This window comes from Pleurodeles waltl, chromosome 6 (genome assembly GCF_031143425.1).
Source record: "Pleurodeles waltl isolate 20211129_DDA chromosome 6, aPleWal1.hap1.20221129, whole genome shotgun sequence".
NCBI classification, from domain to species: Eukaryota; Metazoa; Chordata; class Amphibia; order Caudata; family Salamandridae; genus Pleurodeles; species Pleurodeles waltl.
The window spans coordinates 341,877,642-341,890,948 of NC_090445.1; the positions used below are offsets into that span (position 1 = coordinate 341,877,642).

At 47.0% G+C, this 13,307-nt stretch overlaps 1 protein-coding gene across 2 annotated transcripts in view; it reads left to right on the plus strand.

Annotated features, from left to right (window-relative positions):
• Window positions 1-13,307, plus strand: part of C6H14orf93 (chromosome 6 C14orf93 homolog) — a 195,318-nt gene that overhangs the window by 172,936 nt on the left and 9,075 nt on the right. For both annotated transcript variants that reach the window (XM_069238229.1, XM_069238230.1), the window contains exon 6: window positions 12,415-12,527. In XM_069238229.1, the coding sequence (XP_069094330.1) occupies window positions 12,415-12,527 (113 nt within the window). The remainder of the gene's footprint in view (window positions 1-12,414; window positions 12,528-13,307) is intronic.

The following is a 13,307-nucleotide window of genomic DNA, read 5'->3' on the forward strand; positions in this document are numbered from 1 at the left end:
GGTACCCAGGGTATTGGGGTTCCAGGAGATCCCTATGGGCTGCAGCATTTCTTTTGCCACCCATAGGAGCTCTGACAATTCTTACACAGGCCTGCCACTGCAGCCTGAGTGAAATAACGTCCACGTTATTTCACAGCCATTTTACACTGCACTTAAGTAACTTATAAGTCACCTATATGTCTAACCTTTACCTGGTAAAGGTTGGGTGCTAAGTTACTTAGTGTGTGGGCACCCTGGCACTAGCCAAGGTGCCCCCACATTGTTCAGGGCCAATTCCCCGGACTTTGTGAGTGCGGGGACACCATTACACGCGTGCACTACATATAGGTCACTACCTATATGTAGCTTCACAATGGTAACTCCGAATATGGCCATGTAACATGTCTATGATCATGGAATTGCCCCCTCTATGCCATCCTGGCATAGTTGGCACAATCCCATGATCCCAGTGGTCTGTAGCACAGACCCTGGTACTGCCAAACTGCCTTTCCCGGGGTTTCACTGCAGCTGCTGCTGCTGCCAACCCCTCAGACAGGCTTCTGCCCTCCTGGGGTCCAGCCAGGCCTGGCCCAGGATGGCAGAACAAAGGACTTCCTCTGAGAGAGGGTGTTACACCCTCTCCCTTTGGAAAATGGTGTGATTGCAGGGGAGGAGTAGCCTCCCACAGCCTCTGGAAATGCTTTCATGGGCACACATGGTGCCCATTTCTGCATAAGCCAGTCTACACCGGTTCAGGGACCCCTCAGCCCTGCTCTGGCGCGAAACTGGACAAAGGGAAGGGGAGTGACCACTCCCCTGACCTGCACCTCCCCTGGGAGGTGCCCAGAGCTCCTCCAGTGTGCTCCAGACCTCTGCCATCTTGGAAACAGAGGTGCTGCTGGCACACTGGACTGCTCTGAGTGGCCAGTGCCAGCAGGTGACGTCAGAGACTCCTTCTGATAGGCTCCTTCAGGTGTTGCTAGCCTATCCTCTCTCCTAGGTAGCCAAACCCTCTTTCCTGGCTATTTAGGGTCTCTGTCTTGGGGGATTCCTTAGATAACGAAGGCAAGAGCTCATCCGAGTTCCTCTGCATCTCTCTCTTCACCTTCTGCCAAGGAATCGACTGCTGACCGCGCTGGAAGCCTGCAAAACTGCAACAAAGTAGCGAAGACGACTAATGCAACTCTGTAACGCTGATCCTGCCGCCTTCTCGACTGTTTTCCTGGTGGTGCATGCTGTGGGGGTAGTCTGCCTCCTCTCTGCACTAGAAGCTCCGAAGAAATCTCCCGTGGGTCGACGGAATCGTCCCCCTGCAACCGCAGGCACCAAAGAACTGCATCACCGGTACCCTGGGTCTCCTCTCAGCACGACGAGCGAGGTCCCTTGAATCCAGCAACTCTGTCCAAGTGACTCCCACAGTCCAGTGACTCTTCAGTCCAAGTTTGGTGGAGGTAAGTCCTTGCCTCCCCACGCCAGACTGCATTGCTGGGAACCGCGACTTTTGCAGCTACTCCGGCCTCCGTGCACTTCCAGCGGAAATCCTTTGTGCACAGTCCAGCCTGGGTCCACGGCACTCTAACCTGCATTGCACGACCCTCTAAGTTGTCCTCTGGCGACGTGGGACTCCTTTGTGCGACTTCGGGTGAGCACCGTTTCACCCATCTTCGTAGTGCCTGTTTCTGGCACTTCTGCGGGTGCTGCCTGCTTCTGAGAGGGCTCCTTGTCTTGCTCGACGCCCCCTCTGTCACCAGACGCAATTGGCGACATCCTGGTCCCTCCTGGGCCACAGCAGCATCCAAAAACCCTAACTGCACGATTTGCAGCTAGCAAGGCTTGTTGGCGGTCTTGCGGCGGGAAAACACTTCTGCACGACTCTCCACGGCGTGGGGGATCCATCCTCCAAAGGGGAAGTCTCTAGCCCTTGTCGTTCCTGCAGAATCCTCAGCTTCTACATCCCAGTAGTAGCTTCTTTGCATCCACAGTTGGCATTTCCTGGGCATCTGCCCATCTCCGACTTGCTTGTGACTTTTGGACTTGGTCCCCTTGTTCCACAGGTACCCTCGACTGGAAATCCATAGTTGTTGCATTGCTGGTTTGTGTCTTTCCTGCAGAATTCCCCTATCACGACTTCTATGTCCTTTGGGGAACTTTAGTGCACTTTGCACTCACTTTTCAGGGTCTTGGGGTGGGCTATTTTTCTCACCCTTACTATTTTCTAATAGTCCCAGCGACCCTCTACAAGGTCACATAGGTTTGGGGTCCATTCGTGGTTCGCATTCCACTTTTGGAGTATATGGTTTGTGTTGCCCCTATCCCTATGTGTCCCCATTGCATCCTATTGTAACTATACCTTGTTTGCACTGTTTTCTAATACTATTACTGCATATTTTGGTATTGTGTACATATATCTTGTGTATATTTGCTATCCTCATACTGAGGATACTCACTGAGATACTTTTGGCATATTGTCATAAAAATAAAGTACCTTTATTTTTAGTATATCTGTGTATTGTGTTTTCTTATGATATTGTGCATATGACACTAGTGGTACTGTAGGAGCTTCACTCGTCTCCTAGTTCAGCCTAAGCTGCTCTGCTAAGCTACCATTATCTATCAGCCTAAGCTGCTAGACACCCTATACACTAATAAGGGATAACTGGGCCTGGTGCAAGTACCCCTAGGTACTCACTACAAGCCAGTCCAGCCTCCTACACACATGCTCTCCCATGGAGTGTTTTTAGAAAAAGAAAAAAAGTTCCCCAAAGCAGGCACTTATGGAAGACTAAAAGTTGTCAACCAGAGAGATGGTAAACAGGCTGTCCCCCTCAGCAGGGACAAAGATAGATGGGCTGGTTAAAACAAATAAAACCATTACGGCTAGGAAAGTGTGACAAAACAGAAAGCAATGAGTGGAGATGTTTTTCAGGTCAGCTATCAACCTATTTCCTTTTGTGTGGCAGGCTGTGACCTAAAAATGCATTGGTGTTCAAATGCCCCATCAGTGAAGTCGTTTTTGTTTCAACAGAGGCTATAGGTAATGAGGATGTGGGGGTTCCTGTAATTGGAGTATGTGAACAGCACCTGGAGAGAAATCACCTTGCATGGTTAGCTGACAGCAGATAAATTCCAGGCGATATTATGCCTTGGTCTTTCGCTTACAATGGAAGCCATCGGATGCCCGCCCAGGAGACCCACACCACCACAGCTAATCGTGACTGCGCTGGAAAAATTTACTAGGTGTGCTGCACATGGGTGGTAGTCAGAACAGGACATCAGACTGCATGGCTTTACTATTGCTGCACTCTACGCTGTGCCCAGGAAACAATGGCCCCCTTGAAGGTGTTCCTCCTCATCTCGTTGTTGCAGGACTGTTCCTCTTTATGACATTTAATATGGCGGTAACAACATGTTTCTATAAGAGCTTTTGTTTGCATAATGTTGCTGCTTCCTACCCTTCATGACCTTTTAGCCCTTTTGATTTAAAACAGTCTACTCACCTTTTAAAACTAAGAATGCCTTTAGGTAACTGCTCTTTTAAGTAGCTGGATATTACCCAAGACTGCTCATTAACATGCTGCAGCCTTGTTAAAAAATACAGAGCCTTCTTTTTTCTTCCATGCTGATCCTTGTCCATGCATAAGTCTGACACAGTCTGCAGGACACATATGTCCTCAGTTTTAGGCCTTTCAGCCTAAGGATGGTCTTCCCCCAAACCTTTTGCCTCTCCCCCCTTTTATCTAGACCTATTTTAGTCGGTGTAGGAGACTGGGCTTTTGTCGCAGTAGTCCCCCTCTTTTTGCCTGATAATTGATGTAATTTTAAAGTGAAGTGCACTGGGTTCCTGCTAACCAGGTCCCCAGTTTCCAGTGTTCTTTCCCCAAAAATGAACAATTGTTCCCCCAACTGGCAATACCTTTGGCACCCCTGTAAGCGTATAATAAATTGTACCCCAGGTACCTAGGGCAAGGGTACCAGAGAGGGTTCCAAGAGCTGCAGCATGTATTGTGCTGCCCTCAGGGACCACTCACCAAGCTCATGTAGACGTAGACTGCCATTGCAGGCTGCGTGTCTTGGTGCAGCTGAAAGTGAAAACCACACCACGGCTCACAGCCTGTGTGCCATGCCCGCTAACACTGCATGCAATATATGTAAGTCACCCCTTCAGCAGGCCTTCCAGCCCTAAGGCAGGGTGCATTATATTACATGTGTGGGCACAGCTGCAAAAGCGAATATGCCTCTGCCATGTCTGTCATTTTAAGTGCATGTGCTGGACACTGGTCAATACGAGTTCCCCAGCTACATGAAGGCATCACTGAAACTGGGGATGTTTGGTATCATCCATCTAGTATTAATAAACCCTCACTGATTCCAGTGATGGATTTATTAATACATATGCCCAGAGTTCACCTTAGAGATGCCCCCTGAAAACCCTCCCAACTGCTGATGTACTGGCTGACTAGTTTTAGCAAACCTGCCACCAACATATATGTTTCTGACCCCCAAGGGTGAGAGCCTCTGCTCTCGGACGGTCAGAAACAAAGTCTACTCTGGCAGGGGTGTTAACACACCCAACCCAACAGGATGGCCTGCAAATCTGCATTCCAAGGCAGGAGCTTAAAAGAGCCTATCGCCCTTGGTATGCAGGTCTGGCTTCCCTCAGAGGAGATGCCCACCCCACCTTTCCCAGGAATCATTTGGCACCTGCGCAGGTGGGGAAATTAGTAGTCCGAGAGGAGTGTCCACCCCTCAGGTCAGTTCGACACCTAAGGTGAGATGCCTGATGTGGACATGAAATTTGAAAGTCTGCCATCTTGGTGATGGCAGAACTAGGAACTCTGGGACAGGGTTATGCCCACTTCCCACAAGAAGTGGTCATATGGGGGCTTAGTGACCCCAGGGCTAAGTAGCCCATTGGCTACTACCCTAGACTTCCCTAATGCCCCTAATTTATTCAATATTTAGGGGAGCCTCTAGAAAATCAGAACATGCTGACTTGAAGATGAAGGACACTCCACAGACGCAAAAGCAACAGCTGAAGACCAGTGAGGGACTCAGCGTCAAGCCTGCCTGCTAACTTCGACCATCGTGCCAAAGACGCCTCATCCTGCAGCTGCGTGTGCCTTCAAAAAGCCTGGGAGGACTGCCAGCCTTCACCGAAGATCCAGGAACTCCTGTAGAGCAGCAGAACACCTTCCCTGCATCTTGTAGGCACCCCAGGAGACACTGTGAGGTCTCCAGACCACCAAACCCGATGCCAGGCAGCACCACTGCACCCATGCCCCCTAGCCCGAGTTGAAGTGGGCCACAGTGCCAGCGTGGTCCCCAGATCCTCCAGGGCCAGAGTCCTTGGTGGTTCTTCTCACTGCGACCTTCAAGCTGACCCCTGCATCCTCTTTGTTCAGGCTCCCTTCTACCATGACCACCTCTGGTGACGGAAACCCAACGGTCCACTGCACCTCTCCAACTGAACGCCCCAGACTGAGGAGAAGAGGACCACTGGTGTCCCTACATCTCTGACCCTCATGAGACTTGAGCCCACTTGTTGGTTTGGTTAGACTGGACCCCCAGCCCACGCCTGCAGCCTCTTTGTGTAGGCCCCCTCTACTTTAACCACCACCAGTGTCGAAAACCCAGCGGTCCTAGACGCCTCTTTACCTGGCAGCCCTGGATTGTGAAGAACAGGACCATTGGGCCCCCGAGCATTGCAAGAACTGAACCCCATGTTGGTTCATCCAGACTCGTCCTCCAGTCCCCACCTGCAGCATCTGTGTGACCAGACCGATCCCCATTGACTTCATCTGGGCACCCGCCGCTGAACTGCACCCCTCTACCCGGCTGCCCCAGTGCCATCCGAGATGACCTGTTGGTGTGGCCTCGGACCCTGCCCTGTACTCACCTTAAGTCTGGAAGATTGGTTGTGTAAGTTGTTGTGAAGTACCTGTTTGCCGTACATGTTTTCTCTCTCACAGGGGTAACATTGAAGCTTCAGAAAATTGCAAAGCTGTAATGATTTCTATTGCAAAACATACTTATACCTGATCCTATTCTGGTGCCTAAACATATATAATGATAACTGTTAGTTTTATAAATTGGTGTGGATCTCCTTGTGGAGTAGTGTGTCCCATTTATTGACTCTGTGCCTATGGCAAATGTCTAACAGTCCTTTCTGATAAGCCTAAGGCTCCTCAACCAGACTACCCCCTAAGAGAGCACAGTTGGATTGCTAGAGCAAGCTCCTTTCCACTAGTAAGGGAACCCCAGGACTTTTTGCGCAGTATATCTCAATTTGATATACTATATAATGGTCAGTTTCCTACAGTTGTCCATAGGACTTTCATAACTTTACCACTGCTGACCAGTGCTAAAATGCATGTGCTCACTCCTTAAGGCATGGTAATATTAACTTATTCTCCAATTGGCATATTTAATTTACTTATAGGTCCCTAGTAAAGTGCACTACATGTGCCCAGGGCGTGTAAATTAAATGCTACCAGTGGGCCTGAAGCACGGATTGTGTCACCCACTTAAGTAGCTCTATAAAACATGTCTCCTGCTTGCCACTGCAATGCTTGGGTGTGCAGTTTACGCTGCCATGTCGACCTGGCAAAGTAAACCTTTTGCCCAGTCCAAACCTTCCTCTTCAATGCATATATGTCACCCCTAGGGTAGGTCGTGCACAGCCCAGAGAGCAGGATGCAATGTATTCAAAGAGTAGGACATGTACCTTTTAGTTTTACATGTCCTGGTAAAGAAAATATCTTACATTTGTTTTTACTACTACAAGGCCTTTCTCTCCCAAGGATACCATTAGAGTTGCCTTATTACACCTTATGAGCGTAGCTTCCAATTGGTCAGAGATGACCCCTTCGTGTTTGGTGTCTCTGGAATCACAATTTAAAAACCTAACTTATGGTGAAGTCGGTTTTTAAATTGCAGTTCTGAAATGCCACTTTTAGAAAGTTTGCATTTTCATGCCTTAGCCATTTTGTGCCTGCAGCCTGTCTCTGGTCATATGGCAGGGTGTAGTTGGCAGGTGTGCTTTGTGTATCCCTCCTAGACAGCCACACACAACTGGAGCTTATGTGTAACATAATGGGTCATCCTGGCAGGATCGGAGGTAAATGCTGGGCACAGCCTCACAGCTGAATAGGCGGTGTCCTGTTCAAACACTAAGGGCTTAAAGGCCCTGTAGTGTCACTCCAGCCAGCTTGGAGCTAGGGCACGTGAGGATGGGATAGTTTCTTGTGCTTCAGAGCCACTGTCTAGAGGCTTCTCTCACCTTCCAGAATCAGAGCACCAAAATATAAATATAGCACCTCAGACACCACCACTTAAGTACACTTCTGGACCTGTGGCTACTCTGACAGGAAGAAGGACTGTTGTGCTGCCTGCCACTCTGCTGGACTGCTGTTTTGCTGGACTCCTGCTTTGATGTACGGACCTGTGCCTGCTGCCCTCTTGTCTTTGGGTGAGAAGGACTGGACCTGAATCTCTCCAACCCTGAATCCTGAGTGTTAGTTGGCTGCCCTCCTGATCTGAAGTCTCAGGGATATAAACGTCTTCCAACCACCCTGCTTCTGCACCTGGACTCAGCCATCTGTGAGTCTGTCCTGCAAAGTGGTGCCACCCCAGTCCTGAACCTTTGGAGGTGGATCTGAGGTGCTTGCTCTAGCAGAACTGACACATACTCTGCTGTGGGAGCAGAACCAAGCCATTACCACTGTTGTGTGGAACGGAACCGGTGCTTCGCCGCTACTTCATGGGTCTTAACCAATGCAACAGACTTACATCATCTCACCTTGGAACCAGCACATTGCCATCGGAACCACCACTGTGCAACACTTTCCCCGGCACAGGTTCCTCGCATGGCTCATCAATGACAGCCTTGATGGCGACCCAGACCTCTGCATCGCTGCCAATGCGTGGATCGGAACCAATGCATCATCTCGACTGCGTCACACATCCCCAACACCAGTCTTCACATCACAGTCCCCTGTCAACAGGATCCTCTACATCAATGCGCCAGGATATTGCACCACAGCCTTGCCTCATCACAAAACCAGCGTATCGCCCGGCTGCACAATGCATCTGTGTTTCGGAGCCATGCAACGCTCCACAACCAGGATTTAAAGTACTTTGGTTCAGCGGGCCTAACCGGGTCACTATAGTGGGCCCCCTGCTCTCCAGCCCGGTCACCCGAAATCTTTTACTTTGTCCTGGTCCAGTGTGAGCAGATATCCTTGGTTGACGCTTCTTGCTTCTAAGAGCTGTTATACAGTTTATTCTTCAGAAATTAATAACTCAAGGTCTGCTTATTGGATTTTTGTCATTTTGGTCTTGTTTTATTTATTAAAATAAGTTCTATTTATTTCTAGCCTGGTACAGGATCCTTCTTGTGTGGTGTTTCATTGTTTTACGGTATGAAGTGTTGCAAAAATACTTTACACATTGCCATAAAGGTAAGCTTGACTGCTCTGTGTCAATCTACCAGAGGTTAAGCACAAGTTAATTTGGGGTTTGCTTGTGCCTTACTCTGACATGAATCGTGTTTGCTTCGTGATGAGGGCTCACACCCCAGTTAACCAACAACCCATTTTCTAACACTCCACTTCAGTGCTTTGCATGGCTCGGTAACATTCTGTATCACATAGCACAGTATGCATTTAATGGCACTTTGGACTTGTCATTACACACAAATATCAGGTTGTCCAGCATATTTATGATAATAGAAAAGTGTTAGAAAGCTTCATCACCACACTGATTGATCTCACCGTCAGCTTCGAAACCCAAGCAGACATCCTCAGAAATAGTAATTGTTTGGTTGTGCTGGAGCGGATACACAAGACTGTTGTTTATCACTCTTATTGAGAGACATTTGTATGAATAACTGGACCAAAGTCCAGTTGTTCATTGCTGTGACGTGACAACAGTGGGAAATATTTGTTACATCACTGCCTTTCCCTGCGTTCGCCTTACTTGACAACCCCAAGCGATGCAGCAGAATGGCAGCACCCACCTTGAACTACCTCCCATGAGTCTACAGACAAAGGGAAGCAGGCGATTGCTGGTGTTGCACTGCCTGCCCTACTCGCAACAATCCTGGTCACCGCAGGTATGCTGTGCTGACCAGTAGATGTCTTGCTGAAGGGTGGAAAGAAGTAAGTGCAAGACCAAGACCATCATTTTGAGTTTAGCAGGCAGCAGAGGCTGTCTGCCAGACTCTTTAGGACGGAAAACCGCCAGTCCTGTTTTCCACCCGCTGGCCCTATTATGACTTTCCTGCTGGGCCTGCAGGCGGAAACAGGGTTTCTGCCGACTGGCCCAGTGGGAAACAGGCCACAACATTGACGCCGGCTCATAATCCTGCACCCCGTGTCCACCAGCCTTTGCATGGTGGTGTAACTGCCATGCAAAAGCCGGCAGAGAGGGGACTCGTAACCCCCAGGGTAGCGCTGTTTGGAGCATTGCCCTGGCGGTTTAAGACCGCCGGCACCACCAAGCTGTCGAATGGTGGCAACCCGGCGGTGCCATGGGTCGGACCGTGGCTGCTCTGCCACGGTCATAATTTGGAGGCCAGACCGCTGCTTTGGCGGAGGACCGACCGCCAACACAAGTGGTCCCAGGACCGCCAAACTCGTCAATAGGGCCCAAGTATTAAATTAAAATACTAAGTGATGATATTGATTGGAAAGTTGGGGACCTAGATCTCTTGAGACGGAAACGTGGCTGGATCTTTAAAGTTGACTATCAACACCATGACTAGCAAAAGGAAACCATCATGTTGTTGTAGTAAAGAGACTCCTGGTGGGATTGCACCATGATAAGTGTCACCTAGATAGACGATCTGACGGATTGCCCAGGCTCGAAGTCAGTCCACTGAGCAATGCTTGATAAAGTAGCGGAGGAAAACCTGACAGGCAGGTAGGTGAACTGACATTGTTTGCTGTGTCAGAGTAGGTGAAGAAGGGGTTTGCAGCTAGTCCAAATGGGGTCTGTCAGAACATCCTTAATGTTGAACCTGATAAGCTAGCCTCCTTTGATCAGGGCATTTTACATTCGGTGAAAGCTATATAGTTGCCCCTAGGATATAAGCAAGTAAGACTTGCCCAAAGAGGCATAACATAGGGCGGTACCTGCTTTTAATGGGGAAGTAGTAAGGTCTACTGGAGAGCCTATCATAAGGAGTTCAGTTGTGGGCCCACTCTCAAGCCATTTGGACCTTGCAGTTACTTTAAGGATCAAGAGGAAGGAACACAGATGCCAGAGGGTCTCACCTGGAGCAAGGCCTTTAAAGGGCTTCAGATGTGCAAGAGTCAGTCAGACTTGGGAAGGGGGGCTCATGCTATTTTAAACAGTGGTAGTAACTTCACACCAGGGATGTTCAACACAGGTTCAGGAGGACTGGATTTGTGGCAGCTTTTCAGATTAACCATTGAAAACGTAAATATAATTTTAGATTCATTATTGACAATGTAAATATAATTTTAGATTCAATGTATGTACACTTTTCTTAGTGAAAATCTGGCATGGATTTGGCCATGCTAGACGTATAGCGGGCAACCTGCTCCACAAAGACAGTGATTATTTCCAGGAGTGAAGCATGGCAGAAAAGAATGCCTGGCACTGAGGTAAACAATAAAACTGCAAAATAGTTAGCAGCTCTGAAGACAATGGCAGAAGTAATACTCCACAGCCTGTTATTCATAAACACGTATAGAAGCTTGGTATTCTTTCAAAGCAGACAGTCTCCCAAATTGAGCCATGCATATGTGTCACATGAACTATATTTCTTATGTGGATGCTTTATTTGTTGTTCTGGATTCAGCTACAAAGACAGTGAGATTCAGACATTGTTGAGGAACATTTCAAAGTTTTTGTAGGTTGGTCTTGAATCCATGAAGTTTATTGTGGGCCATTATGGGTTTTAATGAGGACCACTACATCATTAATGTCTTCTATAGAGTCACCCTTACCCCTGCCCCCAACCCCCAATGTCCTACATGGACTGCACATTGTATCTTCTGTAACATTAGTTCCAAGGAAGAAAGTACGACTGTATCAGGTGGCAGAAGGAAAGACCTTAATATGTTAGTGTTTGGGAGGGGGTTGAGATATGCAGATGATTTTTCTTTGCATAAATGTTACTAATGCGAGGGCAGACATATTAATTCTTCAGGCCTTGAATTCCCTTATTGTGTGTAACCTTCACTCCCCTCACCGTACACACTGTTGGAGTGAGGCAGAATGTCACTGTTATTGCTGTGTGTGCAATATGGCTGAGCATCAAAGTTTGTTATTGAAATGTTCTGCGTGATGACTTGACTACAAGTTTTTTTACATTTTAGTGTGCACCCCTTTGGATATTATTTAAATTCCTCACCCACCTTCTTTTCCAGATCTAGCGCTTCTCAATGAGAATGACCAAGATGGTTATTTTGCCGGCAGCCAGGAGATGTACTGATCTCTCTCTTAGATGCTGTTAGTAGAGACTGTAGCCGAGCCAGGATTAGCAACATCCATGCCTTCCTCTGAACATTTTTGATAGGTAATTGTGAATTCTCTTGTGCATTGGTGTAGACCAGTGGTTCTTAACCTGTGGTTCGGGGCCCCTAGAAGGTCTGCAAAGTCAACTCAGGGTGTCAGCGACTGCTTAGAAAATTAAATTATATTAACAGATTAATAAAGTGTATATAAATAAAAAAAAGAAAAATGTAGAATTGAAAATTTTAAAATGTTCTGTAAATAAGAAGGAATTTGAAATAGGAGGCTAAAAATTGAATTAGTATCCTCAGATTGATTAGTGAGAGTAATGCAAGTGTATCACACAGAAAAACACATGACAGTGAGTGGGCTAGAAAAGCTCCAACCTTCCATTTAAAATTCAAGTTTATGTGTTTGTGAATTCAACAAAATATTTCATAATTTGGGAGTGTGATGAATGCTTGTTTCTGTACCTTTTGTGCTTTGTTTTCAGTTCAAATCATTGAAATTGCTTAGTGTGGTGACCCCGGCTTCCAGTAACGACTCTGTGAGGCTCCATGGATCCCGGATTCAGTGGGGGATCCTGGGTGGCAGGATTGATTTAGTAGGGGTCCACAAAAAGTGAAGAGGTTAAGAACCACTGGTGTAGACCCTATTATTTTATATCTGCTTTTCTTTTCAATGAATTACTTTAAGAAAATTATAAACAAAGTTACCATTGGAAGCTTTTTGAGGTCTGCAATCTTGGATTTACCACCATTCTCGTAAATCAAAAAAAAGAAAATATAATTCCTCCAAGGCTGTTAAAGCCTACAGCGTAGACTTGTTCTGTTACAGGGAAAGTGTTCCGATGTCAGAGATTAAATTCAACATAGCTAACAACTATGTAGAAGATGCTACGATTGGTGAAGCACCATCCCTGATTAGTAACATTACTGTCATCTTTCCCTTTAGGGGCGTGTGTGGCCTATTTCCTGACAAAGCGGAGAGAGTATCGCAACTCGATGAACCCATTCAAGAGTCTGAAAGAGAAAGAGGACAAAAAGCTCAGAAGCCGTAGGTATAGGGTAAGTAAGCATGGGTCACTTGAATGTACAGGGATCGAAGGGCAGATCAGAGAGCAGGAACAAGGGAAGGGTGGACCAGGTACATAGTATCTGTACAAGCGCAAAGAGTGTATGTGTAAGAGGACATATACATAGGATTTATTGGTCTGAAGGGGACACTAAGTAAGGTTATGGATCAGATGTTAGAAATGTGGTGAAACAACATGGTGCTCATTCAAATACATTCATAAATGTTCATTTTTTCTAATTATGCAGCTGTTTGCCTTTGTGAGTCAAGTGCCTTACAAAAATTTTCCATTCCGTGATATGGGATTTTCGTTAGAGGCATAGACTATTGAATGCTCCGAAATGAAAGCCTACTTTTTTCAGGTTGACTGCTACTGTCTTGGATGCATTCATCTAAGAGGTTTGCAAGCTGATGGTCCCCTGGAGCTCATTTTGTGTTCCTACTTGCTGAACCACTGAGAATGTCTGAATACTACTGAGCTGGTCTGGAGTAGATTTTTTTGTCCTGCTGTATTGCCTGATGGCAGACAGAAGAGCTATTTTGTCTCTTCTCCTGTTGGATGATTTTCAGTTATTTTGTCCAAGGAGATGGAGAACATACATCATTTAAATACGTTGCTGGTTTAACAAAATGTCAATCCCTTCTAGACATAAAGCTTGTGTTCTCCTTGCCCCTCAGTCCAAAGTTAAAATTGAATTGCAATATACATTCAAGGGTTTAGCCAAAGTTCTTCAATGCAAAAAGGTGAAGCATCTAGCAGCAAAGTCATTTTT